The 16,253-nt window shown below is 41.0% G+C and overlaps 1 protein-coding gene across 3 annotated transcripts in view; it reads left to right on the top strand.

Annotated features, from left to right (window-relative positions):
• The window catches only part of LOC311289267 (myosin heavy chain, fast skeletal muscle-like), a 50,990-nt gene extending 35,142 nt beyond the window's left edge, over positions 1 to 15,848 (top strand). The window contains exons 3-43 of one of the 3 annotated variants that reach the window (XM_084407103.1): positions 3,178 to 3,364; positions 3,489 to 3,524; positions 4,615 to 4,833; positions 4,929 to 5,072; positions 5,156 to 5,312; positions 5,419 to 5,446; positions 5,618 to 5,720; positions 5,869 to 5,961; positions 6,085 to 6,148; positions 6,242 to 6,340; positions 6,417 to 6,520; positions 6,601 to 6,739; positions 6,873 to 6,991; positions 7,088 to 7,237; positions 7,325 to 7,495; positions 7,588 to 7,888; positions 7,988 to 8,052; positions 8,152 to 8,239; positions 8,347 to 8,464; positions 8,547 to 8,670; positions 8,774 to 8,910; positions 8,999 to 9,254; positions 9,345 to 9,587; positions 9,694 to 9,870; positions 9,959 to 10,104; positions 10,214 to 10,304; positions 10,388 to 10,777; positions 11,782 to 11,908; positions 12,122 to 12,240; positions 12,327 to 12,523; positions 12,607 to 12,790; positions 12,897 to 13,062; positions 13,540 to 13,664; positions 13,785 to 14,093; positions 14,228 to 14,431; positions 14,514 to 14,639; positions 14,728 to 14,898; positions 14,983 to 15,087; positions 15,211 to 15,306; positions 15,407 to 15,538; positions 15,735 to 15,848. In XM_084407103.1, coding sequence (XP_084263229.1) covers positions 4,627 to 4,833; positions 4,929 to 5,072; positions 5,156 to 5,312; positions 5,419 to 5,446; positions 5,618 to 5,720; positions 5,869 to 5,961; positions 6,085 to 6,148; positions 6,242 to 6,340; positions 6,417 to 6,520; positions 6,601 to 6,739; positions 6,873 to 6,991; positions 7,088 to 7,237; positions 7,325 to 7,495; positions 7,588 to 7,888; positions 7,988 to 8,052; positions 8,152 to 8,239; positions 8,347 to 8,464; positions 8,547 to 8,670; positions 8,774 to 8,910; positions 8,999 to 9,254; positions 9,345 to 9,587; positions 9,694 to 9,870; positions 9,959 to 10,104; positions 10,214 to 10,304; positions 10,388 to 10,777; positions 11,782 to 11,908; positions 12,122 to 12,240; positions 12,327 to 12,523; positions 12,607 to 12,790; positions 12,897 to 13,062; positions 13,540 to 13,664; positions 13,785 to 14,093; positions 14,228 to 14,431; positions 14,514 to 14,639; positions 14,728 to 14,898; positions 14,983 to 15,087; positions 15,211 to 15,306; positions 15,407 to 15,538; positions 15,735 to 15,749 — 5,790 coding nt within the window. In that variant the 5' untranslated portion in view covers positions 3,178 to 3,364; positions 3,489 to 3,524; positions 4,615 to 4,626 and the 3' untranslated portion in view covers positions 15,750 to 15,848. Of the gene's footprint in view, positions 1 to 3,177; positions 3,365 to 3,488; positions 3,529 to 4,614; positions 4,834 to 4,928; positions 5,073 to 5,155; positions 5,313 to 5,418; positions 5,447 to 5,617; positions 5,721 to 5,868; positions 5,962 to 6,084; positions 6,149 to 6,241; positions 6,341 to 6,416; positions 6,521 to 6,600; positions 6,740 to 6,872; positions 6,992 to 7,087; positions 7,238 to 7,324; positions 7,496 to 7,587; positions 7,889 to 7,987; positions 8,053 to 8,151; positions 8,240 to 8,346; positions 8,465 to 8,546; positions 8,671 to 8,773; positions 8,911 to 8,998; positions 9,255 to 9,344; positions 9,588 to 9,693; positions 9,871 to 9,958; positions 10,105 to 10,213; positions 10,305 to 10,387; positions 10,778 to 11,781; positions 11,909 to 12,121; positions 12,241 to 12,326; positions 12,524 to 12,606; positions 12,791 to 12,896; positions 13,063 to 13,539; positions 13,665 to 13,784; positions 14,094 to 14,227; positions 14,432 to 14,513; positions 14,640 to 14,727; positions 14,899 to 14,982; positions 15,088 to 15,210; positions 15,307 to 15,406; positions 15,539 to 15,734 lie in introns of those variants that run through there. The other 2 variants (XM_084407105.1, XM_084407104.1) reach the window with 2 other exon arrangements.
• The last annotated feature ends 405 nt before the right edge of the window (positions 15,849 to 16,253 follow it).

Genomic DNA, 16,253 nt, shown 5'->3' with positions numbered 1-16,253 from the left:
CGACACTACAAACCGGGCTAAGGTAAATTTGGCTTCAAGTGAAGGGAGCCTCCTAAGCAACCGGCTTAAACACATCATGTTCGGTGTCGCCCAGCCCACAACTCTTAATCTGTCAGTAAGGCACTCATGTCAACACCCAGGAAGGAGCTTCTCTCTTTTAATGGAGGAGCTCCTTACCCAGGTGGGCACGGTGCACCTTGGAATTTCACCAAGATGAAGGCCACACTAATCCTAGTGGGCCAACCTCTGCATGGAAACCGCTTTCCTTACTGCTGGTTTTCCGGGACAGACAAGAGCCGGAGAGGTCCTGCGACTTACCAGTAGGAAGTGATGACCGCACATACGGCAGCACTATCTGCACACAGATGTGTAACAAACAGTGCTGCACATAGGCGGGTGCTGGACGAACTGAATCGCCTCAGCCAAGTCTGATGACACGAATCGGCTGAGTCGGTCGGGAGCACTCTCGGTGCTACAACAGACCAACACAGGGGGTAATGTATCAGAGATATACTCAGAGTGAGGCAGCGGGTTAGAGACAGGGACCCAGCTCGGAAGGCCCAAAGGCGGCCCGAAGCGGGTTCTGAGTTGTAAAATACCTGTCTCTAGGTAGCGGCAGAGAATGCGTGAGAAGGTGTAAATGGGTCCTCGAACGCACTTCAAAGCCAGCTTATGCAGCCGAATCTGTAGTTACGGGGGAAACACTGGATCAGCCAGGAGCACCATATAGTGCTACAACTGGGCAAAACAGCTGAAGCTGGACACCACAGACTCTAGGCAACAAACAGGGACCCAGCTTGAAAGGCCCGAAGGCGGCCAGAGACAGCGTCTGAGTGTGTTTAGTGCAACTCTTAACTGTTTCTAGAAGACCCCAGCGAAGTGTGAGAAGGTGAAACCAGGTCCTCGAACTGCCGTCACTGTAGGCTGGTGAATCAGAGGTAGCTGACGGCTGTCAGTGTCGCACACCACTAGCTAACTTCTCTGGGCTCAGGAACAGAGGAAATTGCTCTTTCTTTGAAAATGTAGGTACCGCTGAAGGTACCATCCACTTTTTCGGGAGCCAGCGGCGGAACAGACATACACAACAAAGACTCCCCCCGGTCCTCCACCGAAGGAAGGGAGTGGATCGGTGACCATCTCCAAGAACTCTCACTCCGCTTCAGGAGTGCTTGCGCTTACCACCTGGCTTGGCAGCGCCTGCAGCAGGCGGGGCGTCACGTCTGCGCCCAGGTCCACGCTGAGATCTGGCTGGAGGCTGCTGCAATGACTCAGCGGGAGCAGAGGCAGATGCAGACATACGCCCTCGGTGACAAGCAGGCGGAGGATCTGCCCCAGGCCGCCAGGGCAGGATGTGCCGGATGGCCTCCGTCTGCTTTTGGACAGCAGAGAACTGTTGGGCAAAGCCGAATAACCCAACCTGGGAAATGGGGGAGTCCAGGAATCGAACCTTGTCCGCTTCCCTCACATCTGCCAGGTTGAGCCAGAGATGGCGCTCTTGGACCACTAATGTGGACATCGCCAGACAGACTGCATGCCCCATAAAACCCTCTTGCCCCATAGGCATATCCATGAGTGCTTGGGCCTGGTGGACCTGAAGCAGCACCATAGCATGCAGTGAAGATGCAGCCTGCCCACAAGCTCTGTAAGTCTTGCCCGTAAGGAAAGACTAAAACTTCCATGAGGCGGCAGTCGCCGGACACAGTTGCATCGCGACAGACAGCTCCACTGGAAGGGATCGCTTCGTAACCCTTAGCTGCACCTCCATCAAGGGTTGTGAGGGAGGAGGAACTACCAAGGCGGTTTCGGGCAGAGAAAGGTGCCGTCCACCCCCTAGTAATCTCTTCATGCACTTCAGGGAAGAAAGGCATTGGGGCGTTGGGCCGAGAACCAGCCCCGGGAAACCAATCATCCAACCGAGACAGTTCAGGACACGATGGAGAATTCCAGACGAGCCCTACTGCCTCGGCGGCCCTTTTCAGCATAGCTGACATCTCAGGATCTGGCTCGGGCAGCCGAGTCATCATGTCCAGAGCACAGCTCTCCCTCCGATGCTGTGATGGACATCCTGTCCTCTGGAAGAGCCCCGAATGAAACGACTGGTCGGTCCACTACAGAGGGACCAGCACGTTCCTTAAGGAGCTCTACCGGCTGCAGTGTGAGAGAGGAGGGAGGGATCCACGGGGCTTTGCCGGGCAGAATTCCTCTCACCGTAATCCTCAGATCACCCACACTCTGCGGCGCTCCACGCTTCCCCTGGGAAGTTGACCCAGAGGATGTTCTAGAGCGGGGCATAGGCGTGGGGACTGCGCCCTCGCTTCTAACGAAGGCGAGTCTCGATCTCAACACCGAGATGATTATGTCCCCACAATGAGAACATGAATTATACACGAAAGCTGCTTCAGCATGCTGTAAGCCCAAACACATGATGCATCTATCGTGACCGTCAGAGGGGGACAGAGCCCTACCGCACCCAGAAACGCACGGATGGAATGGCATCTTTAAAAAGACGCAAACACACCTGTGATGCTCTTTTAGAAATGTGATCCATCACCAGTGCCGGAGCACACAGGGGAATAACCACGGCAACACTTTTCAGGGAAGCACTCACCACTTCCGCCCTCAACCGGCCGTCAACAAAACAATCTTTAGAAAAAATGTGGAGCGTGTGATGCAATTCATGCAGGCCAATGTCCATTGGCTCGTTTGTATACTACTCGAAGATGACTGGCTCCCTGGCGTGATCCCATTCAGTCGACATGATCGACTACGTCGAACGTGACTGACTGAAAGGGAACTGACACTTGTTGTGTGTTTTCACTGTATTAGACATATTTTACAGTATTTTTCTGTATTCTTGAACTATATATCTTGTCAGATCTGTAACATATTTTATTGTTTAGCCCAATTGCTGCCTCATTAGCCTGCTACAAGAACTTCCATGGGTGAAAGGGTGAAATGTTTTCCGATTCAAAAAAGGGAGAGGGGTGGCTGAATGTACCCTCATCCCAAAAAAGGATTTATTTACTTCAGTGTGTGTGTCATATGTCAAAGTAAGATAGTAATAGACTAATAATAGACTAAAAATAAATAATTATAATACACATGAACTTTGAGATGGAAGCTGTGGCCTATATATTTTGAGGCATTAAATGTTTGACTTATAACTGATTTTATTAGGTAGGATGTCTGTGAGTCTGTCCATAAATTTCTTGTGTCAAGAAAGCTCATGGGTCAAAAAATGGGTCAAGAAAGCTCAAGGTTGCCCATGAATAGATTCTGCTTCGTGGGCATGATCAACTTCTATAAAAGCCAAGAGAGTAGAACAGAAGAGATGCAGAGAAGACCTCAGAAGTTCCATCAAGTGGTAAGAGCCTATGCTGACTGTGAATGAAAGGAATTTAACATCATCACCTATGCGTCTGTACTCAAAGTAATTGTGTTTTTATTTATATTAATACATTTTAATGAATTGATCTTTTTAATCCAAGGGTAGTGAACATTTCATCTGGTCTCAAGGACAAAAGGCAAGTGAGTTTAAGATTCAGTGTGTGGATTAGGGTAGATGAGAACAGTTGTTATAGTCGTATTATAGACGAAAACTGGAGAAGCATGCTGTTTTAAAAAACGTATGAAATTTATTTACAAAGAAATGTATTTAAAATGTATTAATAAGATGAATTTAAGTACATAGGCACCTATTTTATTTGTTTTTTATTGTGTTGTATTGAATTATATTTTTCTTCTTCCACTTTTGAGTCTATAAGAGCCCATAAAACCCCTTGTGGGAAAGTTATACAAATTTGGCCCAAATATAGAGGACATTCGACACATTTATGTGCAGACTCAGTTTGTGGAAACAGAAAAAGAAGCGGGAAAGGGCCAATTGATGATGCTATAATAGAGCGAAACATGAAATTGGCTCTAACTAGAGAACTGTTGGTTTGATTAAATTCAAAATTGGGATGCAGTGTTGCTATTATAATCCATGATTACATTTGCATAAACATAAATAATTAGAAATGTCTTCAGTTTTATCATAAAATATTGAATTAATAATACAAAAAATCTGTCACAGAAATGTCTTAATATCTGTTAGGAAATCGTATGCATCCATTGAGAGAAAAAAAAAAAATTACACTTATCTACAGAGGAGAAAAACTTCTCTTTAGCTCTCTTTGTGAGCATTAGTGAGTACACACATGCAATGTAATGTCCATTTCATTCATACTCGTAGCAGGAGGATGCACTCAGGCTGAGAGTCCACAAGACTAATAGTCGGCAGTGAAACTCTCTGTATTGTTCTGAAACTTCATATATGCCACAATTCATATTGCACTGTATGTGCCGTCCCCTGACACCAGCATTTCAATTTCATCACCAGAAAGACATATTCAATCGACATTTTTGCCATTAATGGGCCCCTTACCTGCTTCTTGCTTGCTATCTAAATGTCTATCTAGTATTGTTTTATGTGTCTGTATTCATGTGTAAGCCTAAACTTAGTAGTATGCCTTTTTCCTAACACAATTCATGTGTGTTCATATTTTATGTGTCTTGCCTTTGTTGAATATTTATGAAATTTGTAATGGATAAGTTGATATTTTCTCTCTTTAGTAAGCCGCCACCATGAGTACGGACGCGGAGATGGCCGCTTATGGCAAAGCTGCCATTTACCTTCGTAAGCCTGAGAGGGAGAGAATGGAGGCTCAGGCCAAACCATTTGATGGCAAGGCTGCCTGCTATGTGGCTGATGTCAAAGAGTTGTACCTCAAGGCAACAATCAAGAGCAAAGACGGTGGCAAAGTCACAGTTGTTTTGCTTGATACTAAGGAGGTCAATTTGAATTTCCATTTCATGTTTGATGCGCATTAAATTACTTATTACATTGTTTTCTTTTATATCTAATATCTAATTAATCAAATTTATAGGAGAGAGTTGCTAAGGAAGCAGATGTCTACCCAATGAATCCTCCCAAGTATGACAAGATTGAGGACATGGCCATGATGACCCATCTCAATGAAGCCTCTGTGCTGTATAACCTCAAAGAGCGTTATGCTGCGTGGATGATCTACGTAAGTTCTGAAACGACATAAAAAGCATTTAAGTTCATTTTTTCTGTGTTGTTGGAATCTGACCATGTCTCTGCTCATTTCAGACCTACTCTGGACTGTTCTGCGCAACTGTGAACCCCTACAAGTGGCTCCCAGTGTATGATGCAGAAGTGGTGACTGCCTACAGAGGCAAAAAGCGTATGGAGGCCCCACCCCACATCTTCTCTGTCTCTGACAATGCCTATCAGTTCATGCAGACTGGTAAGACATTATGGAATTGAATTCTATAGAATTCATTAAGATGAATTAGATGTTGCTTTTAATATAATAAATATTTACCGGATATGTTACAAATTTCAATCGACAGATAGAGAAAATCAGTCCATCCTAATCACGTAAGTATTTTAATTTAATTTCAGACCATGACAAAAATGAAAAGTATAACATAGATGGAACATTTATGGAGATATTTACAAAATAGATTTTAAGATTGAACAAAGATTGAATATACTTTGAAAAGTCCACATGTCTTTCAATCTTCGGTCTTCTAATCTCTTATAAACCAGTGGAGAATCTGGTGCTGGAAAGACTGTGAACACGAAACGTGTCATCCAGTACTTTGCCACAGTTGCAGTGTCAGGTGTCAAGAAAGAGGCCAGTAAAATAAAGGTACGAGATACAAAACTATGTCATGTATATTATTTTAAAAGATGATGATTTACACTCATCTCACAAACTATACGATATGTAAATTTGTGAAATGCCTATAAATTGTGTTTAGTCATGAAAATAAATGAAAACCCTTCAAACATCACAGGGCTCTCTTGAGGACCAGATCATTGCTGCCAACCCTCTGCTTGAGTCTTATGGTAATGCCAAGACTGTGAGAAATGACAACTCCTCTCGTTTTGTAAGTTAACTACTGTTTATTTACAGTACAGGTGGTCAGTTGTTACATTTTACTGTACAGAGTTTTCTATAAATAGATTATAATAATTATTATTTATGTATTATGCTATTATGATTTAAACAGGGTAAATTCATCAGAATTCATTTCGGCACCACTGGAAAACTGGCTAGTGCTGACATTGAGACATGTAGGTGGACATGATTTCATTGATCCATCCTGAACATTTGTCTTTATCTGTCACTCTTCAGATGATTGTGCCTCAAGTATATTCTCTCAACAGATCTGCTGGAGAAGTCTAGAGTGTCATTCCAGCTTCCAGATGAGAGAGGCTACCACATCTTCTACCAAATGATGACCAACCATAAGCCTGAGATTGTTGGTAGGTGCACATATTTCATAAAATGTTTCAGATAATATTGCAAGATGCTCTTTCATAAATGCTCTGTATTTCACAGAAATGACGCTCATCACCACCAACCCCTATGACTTCCCCATGTGCAGTCAGGGTCAGATCACAGTGGCCAGCATTGATGATAAAGTTGAGCTGGATGCTACTGATGTGAGTCATTGCTATTTGAATATTGACATTCTATTTAAATATGGCAAATCATATATTTTATTATTCTCTGTAATTTACAGGACGCTATTGACATTCTTGGTTTCACAAGTGAGGATAAAGTGTGCATCTACAAGTTCACTGGAGCTGTGCTTCATCATGGTAACATGAAGTTCAAGCAGAAGCAGCGTGAGGAGCAGGCTGAGCCTGATGGCAATGAGGGTGAGACTTGTGTTATCCTGTATATCAATAAATCTGAAAATAAAATGAAGAGTACCTGGTGCCTGATTTATTATAATATTACACAAAAGACTCTATAGAGCAAAGATCATTTATTTTAAAATGTATTTAACAGAGGCTGACAAAATCGCCTACCTTCTGGGTTTGAACTCTTCTGAAATGCTGAAGGCTTTGTGCTACCCCAGAGTCAAGGTCGGAAATGAGTATGTGACCAAAGGCCAGACCGTGGCACAGGTATAGTAACATTTCCAGCATGCCATGTGTTTAACCTAAAATTCTGGCTAATTATTGCAGAAGCAGAATAAAATGTCCACTCTATTCTACTTACAGGTGTACAACTCTGTTAGCGCCTTGGCCAAATCTATCTATGAGAGGATGTTCTTGTGGATGGTCATTCGTATCAACCAGATGTTGGACACAAAACAACAAAGAAATTTCTACATTGGCGTGCTGGATATTGCTGGCTTTGAGATCTTTGATGTAAGAATGATTATTTTATCTCTTTTTATGTCAAAATGAATGATATTCTGAAGGTAGTAAATGTTTCTGTCATTTTTTGTCCTCCAGTACAACAGCATGGAGCAGCTGTGCATCAACTTCACCAATGAGAAACTGCAACAGTTTTTCAACCACACCATGTTTGTGCTGGAGCAAGAGGAGTACAAGAAGGAGGGCATTGTTTGGGACTTCATTGACTTCGGCATGGACTTGGCTTCTTGCATTGAGCTCATTGAGAAGGTTATCAATGGTTTATGAATTTATTAATTTCCATTGATCCTATTCTCAAAATCTCCTATTTTTGATAATAAACAACATTCTTTTATAAACAGCCCATGGGTATCTTCTCCATCCTTGAAGAGGAGTGCATGTTCCCCAAGGCTTCAGACGCTTCCTTCAAGAACAAGCTATATGATCAGCATCTTGGCAAGAGCAAAGCTTTCGAGAAACCAAAACCTGCCAAAGGCAAGGCTGAAGCCCACTTCTCCCTGGTTCACTACGCTGGAACTGTGGACTACAATGTCACTGGCTGGTTGGAAAAGAACAAGGATCCACTGAATGATTCTGTTGTGCAGCTGTACCAGAAGTCTTCTGTCAAACTGCTGGCTTCTCTCTACCCAGTTGATGTTGAGGGTAAAGAAAAAATCTATTTAACAAAACTTTGATTCAGTTTTAAACTTTCTTTCTTGTTTTTGCATTTATACATGTTCCTTTGTATGTTTATCTCAATAGATACTACTAAAAAGGGAGGCAAGAAGAAGGGTGGCTCCATGCAGACTGTGTCCTCCCAGTTCAGGGTATGTATAGAGATGACATCACAGCAATATTGCTTTATTTAAAAAAAATTAATAAAAAAAGAAATACAAAGCATGCCAACCTTTTTCTATTCTCCACAGGAGAACTTGGGCAAACTCATGACCAACTTAAGGGCCACTCACCCTCACTTTGTGCGTTGCCTGATTCCTAATGAGACCAAGACTCCAGGTAAAGTTTTTTTTTTGTTTTTTTTTACGTATATATCAATATTTTAGTTCTCAATATATATGATGAAGTTAAATTACCAAGTTCATGGTGTAAACTGTTCGTTATAGGTCTCATGCAGAACTTCCTGGTTATCCACCAGCTGAGGTGTAACGGTGTTCTGGAGGGTATCAGAATTTGCACAAAGGGCTTCCCCAGCAGAATCCAATATGGTGACTTTAAGCAGAGGTAAATGGGACCACACGAAAACAACATTTCCGAGGAGGCTCCTAATTAAAAGATATGAAGTATTTTGATACATTTTCCACAGATACAAGGTGCTGAATGCTGGTGTTATCCCAGACGGACAGTTTATGGATAACAAGAAGGCCAGTGAGAAACTTCTGGGATCCATCGACGTTAATCATGACGACTACAGATTTGGACATACAAAGGTTTATATTTAGCTTTACAAATTTCAAGATTCAGTGATCATGGTCATGTAGCTTAGACAGTTTAAATCAATATATTTATATTTACTGTTTTACATAAATTCAGGTGTTCTTCAAAGCTGGTCTTCTGGGTGCTCTTGAGGAGATGCGAGATGAGAAACTGGCTGCTCTGGTCACAATGACTCAGGCTCTCTGCCGTGGTTTCCTGACGAGGAAGGAGTATGTGAAAATGATGGAGAGGAGGTGATTATTTTTATGAGTAAAGATGACATCAATGATAACTGTGCAAACTTAATGATGATTATGCCATTTAATGATGAATTATTCACAGGGAGTCGGTTTACACCATCCAATACAACATCCGTTCATTCATGAATGTCAAACACTGGCCATGGATGAAGGTTTATTACAAGATTAAGCCTCTGCTTCAGAGTGCAGAGACTGAGAAGGAGCTGGCAAACATGAAAGAGGACTTTGTAAAATGCAAAGAGGCTTTGGTTAAGGCTGAAGCCAAAAAGAAGGAGCTTGAAGAGAAGATGGTATCACTGCTGCAAGAGAAAAATGATCTGCAGCTGCAAGTAGCATCTGTGAGTATATTTTGTAATTAACTGAATTTTGGCTACATTAAAAATGAGCAAGGTTGTTTCCAATGAAATGGCAATCTATTTTACTAACAGGAATCTGAGGGTCTCTCAGATGCTGAGGAGAGGTGTGAGGGTCTGATTAAAAGCAAAATCCAGCTTGAAGCTAAACTCAAGGAGACAACTGAGAGACTGGAGGATGAGGAAGAAATCAATGCTGAACTGACAGCCAAGAAGAGGAAACTGGAGGATGAGTGCTCTGAGCTGAAGAAAGACATTGATGACCTGGAGCTCACCTTGGCTAAAGTGGAGAAGGAGAAACATGCCACTGAGAATAAGGTTAGAAATTGAGTTGGTTTAAGATTAGATTTAATCTCTGTCTTATAAATTGATATAGAATATGAATTGTCATATTTAAGCTTATTTGGAACAAAAAATCATACAGGTCAAGAACTTGACTGAGGAAATGACAGCTCAGGATGAGAGCATTGCTAAGCTTACGAAGGAGAAGAAAGCCCTCCAAGAGGCACATCAGCAGACACTGGATGATCTTCAGGCCGAGGAGGACAAAGTCAACACCCTGACCAAAGCCAAGACAAAGCTTGAGCAGCAAGTTGATGATGTGAGTTGATTATGTAAATTAATTATATTAATTCATCAAATCAACTGTTTTCTGCTGTGAACATATTTTATATATCATTGTCCTGTAGCTTGAGGGTTCCCTTGAACAAGAGAAGAAGCTCCGCATGGACCTGGAGAGAGCTAAGAGAAAGCTTGAAGGAGACCTGAAATTATCCCAAGAGTCCGTCATGGACCTGGAAAATGACAAGCAGCAATCTGATGAGAAAATAAAAAAGTAAATAAAGCAGGAAATCTTGGATTTCTTTTATTTTTTTAAATTTTGTTGTTGTGTTATGTTTTTTTGTTTTGTTTTTTTACAACTACTTATTGTTGAACACGAACAGGAGAGACTTTGAAACAAGCCAGCTGCTTAGCAAGATAGAAGATGAACAATCTCTGGGTGCTCAACTCCAGAAGAAGATCAAGGAGCTTCAGGTATTTTGAGATTTTTTCAAACATTACATCATTATGATCAAATGCAGATCACCAAAAATTGAATTAACTACTTTCCACCATAGGCCCGCATTGAGGAACTGGAGGAAGAGATCGAGGCTGAGCGCGCTGCTCGTGCCAAGGTTGAGAAGCAGAGAGCTGATCTCTCCAGGGAACTTGAGGAGATCAGTGAGAGGCTTGAGGAGGCTGGAGGAGCCACTTCTGCTCAGATCGAGATGAATAAGAAGCGTGAAGCTGAATTCCAGAAGCTGCGTCGTGATCTTGAAGAGTCCACCCTCCAGCATGAAGCTACTGCTGCTGCCCTCCGCAAGAAGCAGGCAGACACTGTGGCCGAGCTGGGAGAGCAAATCGACAACCTGCAGCGTGTCAAGCAGAAGCTTGAGAAAGAAAAGAGCGAATTCAAAATGGAGATTGATGATCTTTCCAGCAACATGGAAGCTGTTGCCAAAGCAAAGGTTGGGGAATATTCTAAAGAATATATGTGATCCATGCTGGCAAAATGAGTCGGAATACGCATGTGCTAATTACGAGCTACATTTTGGTCGAATTCAATTTTTTATTCACAAAAATGTGTTCAATAAGCCCTCTTCTACCGATCCCAGTGCTCCAAGTAGTAATTAAACATCTAAAATTATCTTTATTTTTACGTTTTCTGAGAGGTGTACCTTCCTAAATCTTTCCTTTGTTTTAATAATTCATGAAAAATTTCCATTTTTCTTTGCTCGCTTCTCAACGACTGGTGCTTCCCCTCACCACAAGTTTTAGTATTCATAGCGAATTCTCGATGGCATAAGTCTGAACCAATGAAATATGATTTTTAAACTCATGCTGATGTAAACAAAACGATCTTGCTGATGTAAACAAAACGATCTTACTCGCACTGACTGACAGATCAACACAAAGCACAAAGTGCGCACAAAGACGCCTCTCAGACAGCACGCAATCCCGATATACACATGTACACAGAATTGCAGTATTTCAAAATATCTGTCTTGGCAAATATTCACGCAAACATTATCTGTTATGCCTTAAGTGAACGTTTGGTTAACTGTTGGGGAAAAACATCTGATATATAACATTATATTAAATACGTGAATTACAGTAGGTCTCAATATACAGGCTGCTGTCTCACTAATGTTAATCAAACAATTGTGGTATCATGGAAAAAAAAAATATATATTTTTCCTATAGATATTTGGTTTTGATTTGGTGTGTGCCAAATTTGTTGGTATTACCAGGAATTTTAAGGTATGGTTGCAAGGTGATTTTGTTTTAGATCCTTCAGAAAACTGATTCCAGAATTATACATCATCATACATGAAGTTTTTTTTAATAACAATAAAAGTAAATAATAACTCATTTTTGAAAATGTGCTCATTGTGACTTATTTTGCCAGCACGGGTCACATACAACAAGTCTTGAAGTTCCTTCATATATCTAATGACTTTTGTATTTGCAGGGCAATCTTGAGAAGATGTGCCGCACACTTGAGGACCAACTTAGTGAAATTAAGTCCAAAAATGACGAGAACATTCGTCAGTTAAATGATCTCAGTACTCAAAGGGCAAGATTTCAAACTGAAAATGGTAACTCATGAACAAATTAATATTATATCAGAAGTAATTAATGTCAATAATTAACAATAAAATAAAAATAATCAATCAAAAATAATAGTGTATTAAGATTATACAGCTGTACATTTATGACTGTAACACTGATACAATTTTACATCCATTTGTTTTGAAATAAACTGATAGAGACATAGAAAAGTCTGACACACTGAATCTAAATCTATACAGGTGAGTTTGGCCGTCAGCTGGAGGAGAAGGAGGCTCTGGTTTCTCAGCTGACCAGAGGCAAACAAGCTTCCACTCAGCAAATTGAGGAGCTTAAGAGGCATATTGAAGAGGAGGTTAAGGTAATACAGCATAATCAATTCATGCACATATTTGTCAATTACTTTACTGTAGAGACAAGCTAATATTATGCGACTTTGTCCCTTAGGCTAAGAACGCACTGGCCCATGCTGTGCAATCAGCCCGTCATGACTGCGACCTGCTCCGTGAGCAGTTTGAGGAAGAGCAGGAGGCAAAGGCTGAGCTGCAGCGGGGAATGTCAAAAGCCAACAGTGAGGTTGCTCAGTGGAGAACCAAATATGAAACTGATGCCATCCAGCGCACTGAGGAGCTTGAAGAGTCCAAGTATGTATATTATTGTATAATATTCCCAATTCTCACAGCTATTTTATAGATTAGAATTCAAAATAATGTGTATTATTTAACAGGAAGAAGCTGGCTCAGCGTCTGCAAGAGGCAGAGGAACAAGTTGAGGCCGTAAACTCCAAATGTGCATCTCTGGAGAAGACCAAACAGAGACTCCTGGGTGAGGTGGAGGACCTCATGATTGATGTGGAGAGAGCCAATGGTTTGGCTGCCAACCTTGACAAGAAGCAGAGAAACTTCGACAAGGTAAACAGTTTTAGTCATATTATATTCTCTTTGTTAAAGTATTGCTGGAATGGGCTTTGTTCAACTTTTTTTAAACAAACTCTATCCTAAAATATCTCCACCAAAGGTCCTGGCAGAATGGAAGCAGAAATATGAGGAAGGTCAGGCAGAGCTGGAAGGTGCCCAGAAAGAGGCTCGTTCACTCAGCACTGAACTGTTCAAGATGAAGAACTCCTATGAGGAGAGCCTGGATCAGCTGGAGACCCTAAAGAGAGAGAACAAGAATCTGCAGCGTAAGAATGAAACCGTTAAATTAGAAAAAACTCAAAGGGATTATTCACCCAAAATGAAAATTCTTTTACTAAATACTCAGCCTCATGTCGTTCCAAACTCGTGAGACTTTTGTTCATCTTCGGAACACAAATTAAGATCTTTTTGATGAAATCTGAGAGCTCAATTCATATGGATTAATTTTATGATCTCTTTGTAACCTTTTTGAAGCGTCAAATAATTAATTGTGTAGCTGTCTATGGAGGGACAGAAAGCTTTCAAATTTCATCAAAAAGATCTTCACTTGTGTTCCAAAGATGAACGAAAGTCTTACGGGTTTTTTAATGACATGATGGTGAGTAATTAAGTAATGATAACATTTTCATTTTTGGGTGAACTATCCCTTTAAATGTTCTAATTCTCAGTGAGCATTAAAAAGTAAGCACATATGATTAATGAATGTGCATTATGATAAATATTATATGTTTTTCTTTCTATAGAGGAAATTTCAGATCTGACAGAGCAGTTAGGTGAGACTGGTAAGAGCATCCATGAGCTGGAAAAGGCCAAGAAGACAGTGGAGACTGAGAAGTCAGAGATTCAGACGGCCCTGGAAGAGGCTGAAGTGAGTATCTGGAGATCAATATGGAATTCTTGCTAGAACCATTATACTGTGTTGTTGTATTCATCAATACACTGTATGCATTTTCATTTTTATGTTTAAATGTTGCTTTATTTGTCATAGGGTACACTGGAGCATGAGGAGTCCAAGATTCTACGTATCCAGCTTGAGCTAAACCAGATCAAGGGAGAGATTGACCGGAAGCTTGCAGAGAAGGATGAGGAGATGGAGCAGATCAAGAGGAACAGCCAGAGAATCATTGAATCCATGCAGGGCACTCTGGACTCTGAAATCAGGAGCAGGAATGATGCCCTGAGAATCAAGAAGAAGATGGAGGGAGACCTTAATGAGATGGAGATTCAGCTAAGCCACTCCAATCGCCAGGCTGCTGAGGCCCAGAAACAGCTCAGGAATGTTCAGGGACAACTCAAGGTATGCATAGGAATTATTCTTTTCGACTTTGGGATGTATTCTTTTTTTTATTTTTTTTATAATCGAACATATGGTAAGGACAGCCTAGCAGAAACCACATCAAAAGCTCATTCTAAAGCTATTGTTATGTTCAGGATGCCCAACTGCACCTTGATGATGCCCTGAGAGGACAGGAAGACATGAAGGAGCAGGTGGCCATGGTGGAGCGCAGAAACAATCTGATGCAGGCTGAGATTGAGGAGCTGAGAGCTGCTCTGGAGCAGACAGAGAGAGGCCGCAAAGTGGCTGAACAAGAGCTGGTGGATATCAGTGAGCGTGTTGGGCTGTTGCACTCTCAGGTAAGGGCATATTGTTTCCCTGAAATTAAGGGAATTGAGAGCATCATTCAAAATGTTCAAACTGTTGCTTTCCATTTTGCAGAACACAAGTCTCATAAACACCAAAAAGAAGCTTGAGGCTGACCTTATTCATGTCCAGAGTGAAGTTGATGACACTGTACAGGAAGCCAGAAATGCAGAGGAGAAGGCCAAGAAGGCCATCACTGATGTGAGCAACAGTAGCTGCCAAATGTTTCATAAGCCGCTTACGTACTTAAAAAATGTGGATCTAATGACTTTCTGTATTAATGCAAAAGGCTGCAATGATGGCAGAAGAGCTGAAGAAGGAGCAGGACACCAGTTCTCACCTTGAGAGGATGAAGAAGAATCTGGAGGTCACAGTGAAGGACCTGCAGCACCGTCTGGATGAGGCTGAGAATCTGGCCATGAAAGGAGGAAAGAAACAACTCCAGAAGTTGGAGTCCCGAGTAAGCCTCTTTATAGTTATGATTTGGGCAAAGTGAAGTATGTTATATTATGATTTGTTTGAATAAAAATAATATTTTCTTTAGGTCCGTGAGCTTGAGACTGAAGTTGAAGCTGAGCAGAGACGAGGAGCTGATGCTATTAAAGGTGTCCGCAAATATGAGAGGAGAGTGAAAGAGCTCACTTATCAGGTACGGCCATATTCCTCACAAGTTTGTTCAGACAAAGGAGTCTGTATACTAGTGTATGTACTGACCATGCCTATTTTTAGTAAAGGATCAATGCTTAATTTTGTAAATGTGTATTTATTGAAGACTGACGAGGACAAGAAGAACATCACCAGACTCCAGGATTTGGTTGACAAACTGCAGCTGAAGGTCAAAGTCTACAAGAGGCAGTCTGAAGAAGTGGTATGTAAAATCTAATAGAACATTTTGACACTGTAATTATTTATATTGGAATGCTAATTTGATGAAACATGATACATGAACCATATAAAAAAACCTTTAGGAGGAGCAAGCCAATGTTCACCTGTCCAAGTTGAGGAAGGTGCAGCATGAGCTTGAGGAGGCTGAGGAGCGTGCTGACATTGCTGAGTCTCAGGTCAACAAGCTCAGAGTTAAGAGCCGTGATTCTGGAAAGGTTAGACTAAGTAGATGATTATTTTTCCCCATTATTTATTCAACTTGTTTATCCAAATGCATGAACATTTCAGCAGATGTAATAGAACTATAATAATTGCATTTTGCTGATTTGCACATCTGTATTCTATTCATTATGTAAAGTGAAGAACATTTTTGTTAATAAGACTAATGTTTGCTTCTTCCTTCTTTCCCAGGTCAAAGAAGAATGAAACTTTAACACTTGAAAGGAGCATTTACTGAAGTCATATAATATGAATGTTCATTGTAAAAGTACCTTTCTTAATAAACCTGATTATTTCAGCAAATTATTAGCCTTTGTGTGATTTTTCAACAAGATACTCTATTACAACACTAATATCTGATCTATATGATTACATTACGCCTTCTTATTCACATCATAAGAGTGCTGAGTATCTTGAATGTCTTGAATCCAAATGTGAACTTTAAAAGGTTACATAAAAGTTCAAAAGTTTTCATAAAATTGAATTCTCATGTTTACTGAATGCATTCGCTCAAACATTTCTGCTATAAAGTTTCCACCCTGGATTGATGTTATTGACTATTGCAATATTCTTTGAACTAGCCTTCCAGTTAGCACAATTAAGCCTGATGATCCAGAGCTCTAAAAAGTAAATATAATACCTGGAAAAAAGCTATCTGTTTGTTCTACATCTCACTGACTACCACTGTGGTCATGTTGCTTTACTGTTTTA

Source organism: Rutilus rutilus, assembly GCF_951802725.1.
Source record: "Rutilus rutilus genome assembly, chromosome: 4".
Taxonomy (NCBI): Eukaryota; Metazoa; Chordata; class Actinopteri; order Cypriniformes; family Leuciscidae; genus Rutilus; species Rutilus rutilus.
This window is presented reverse-complemented; position numbering and strand designations above follow the sequence as displayed.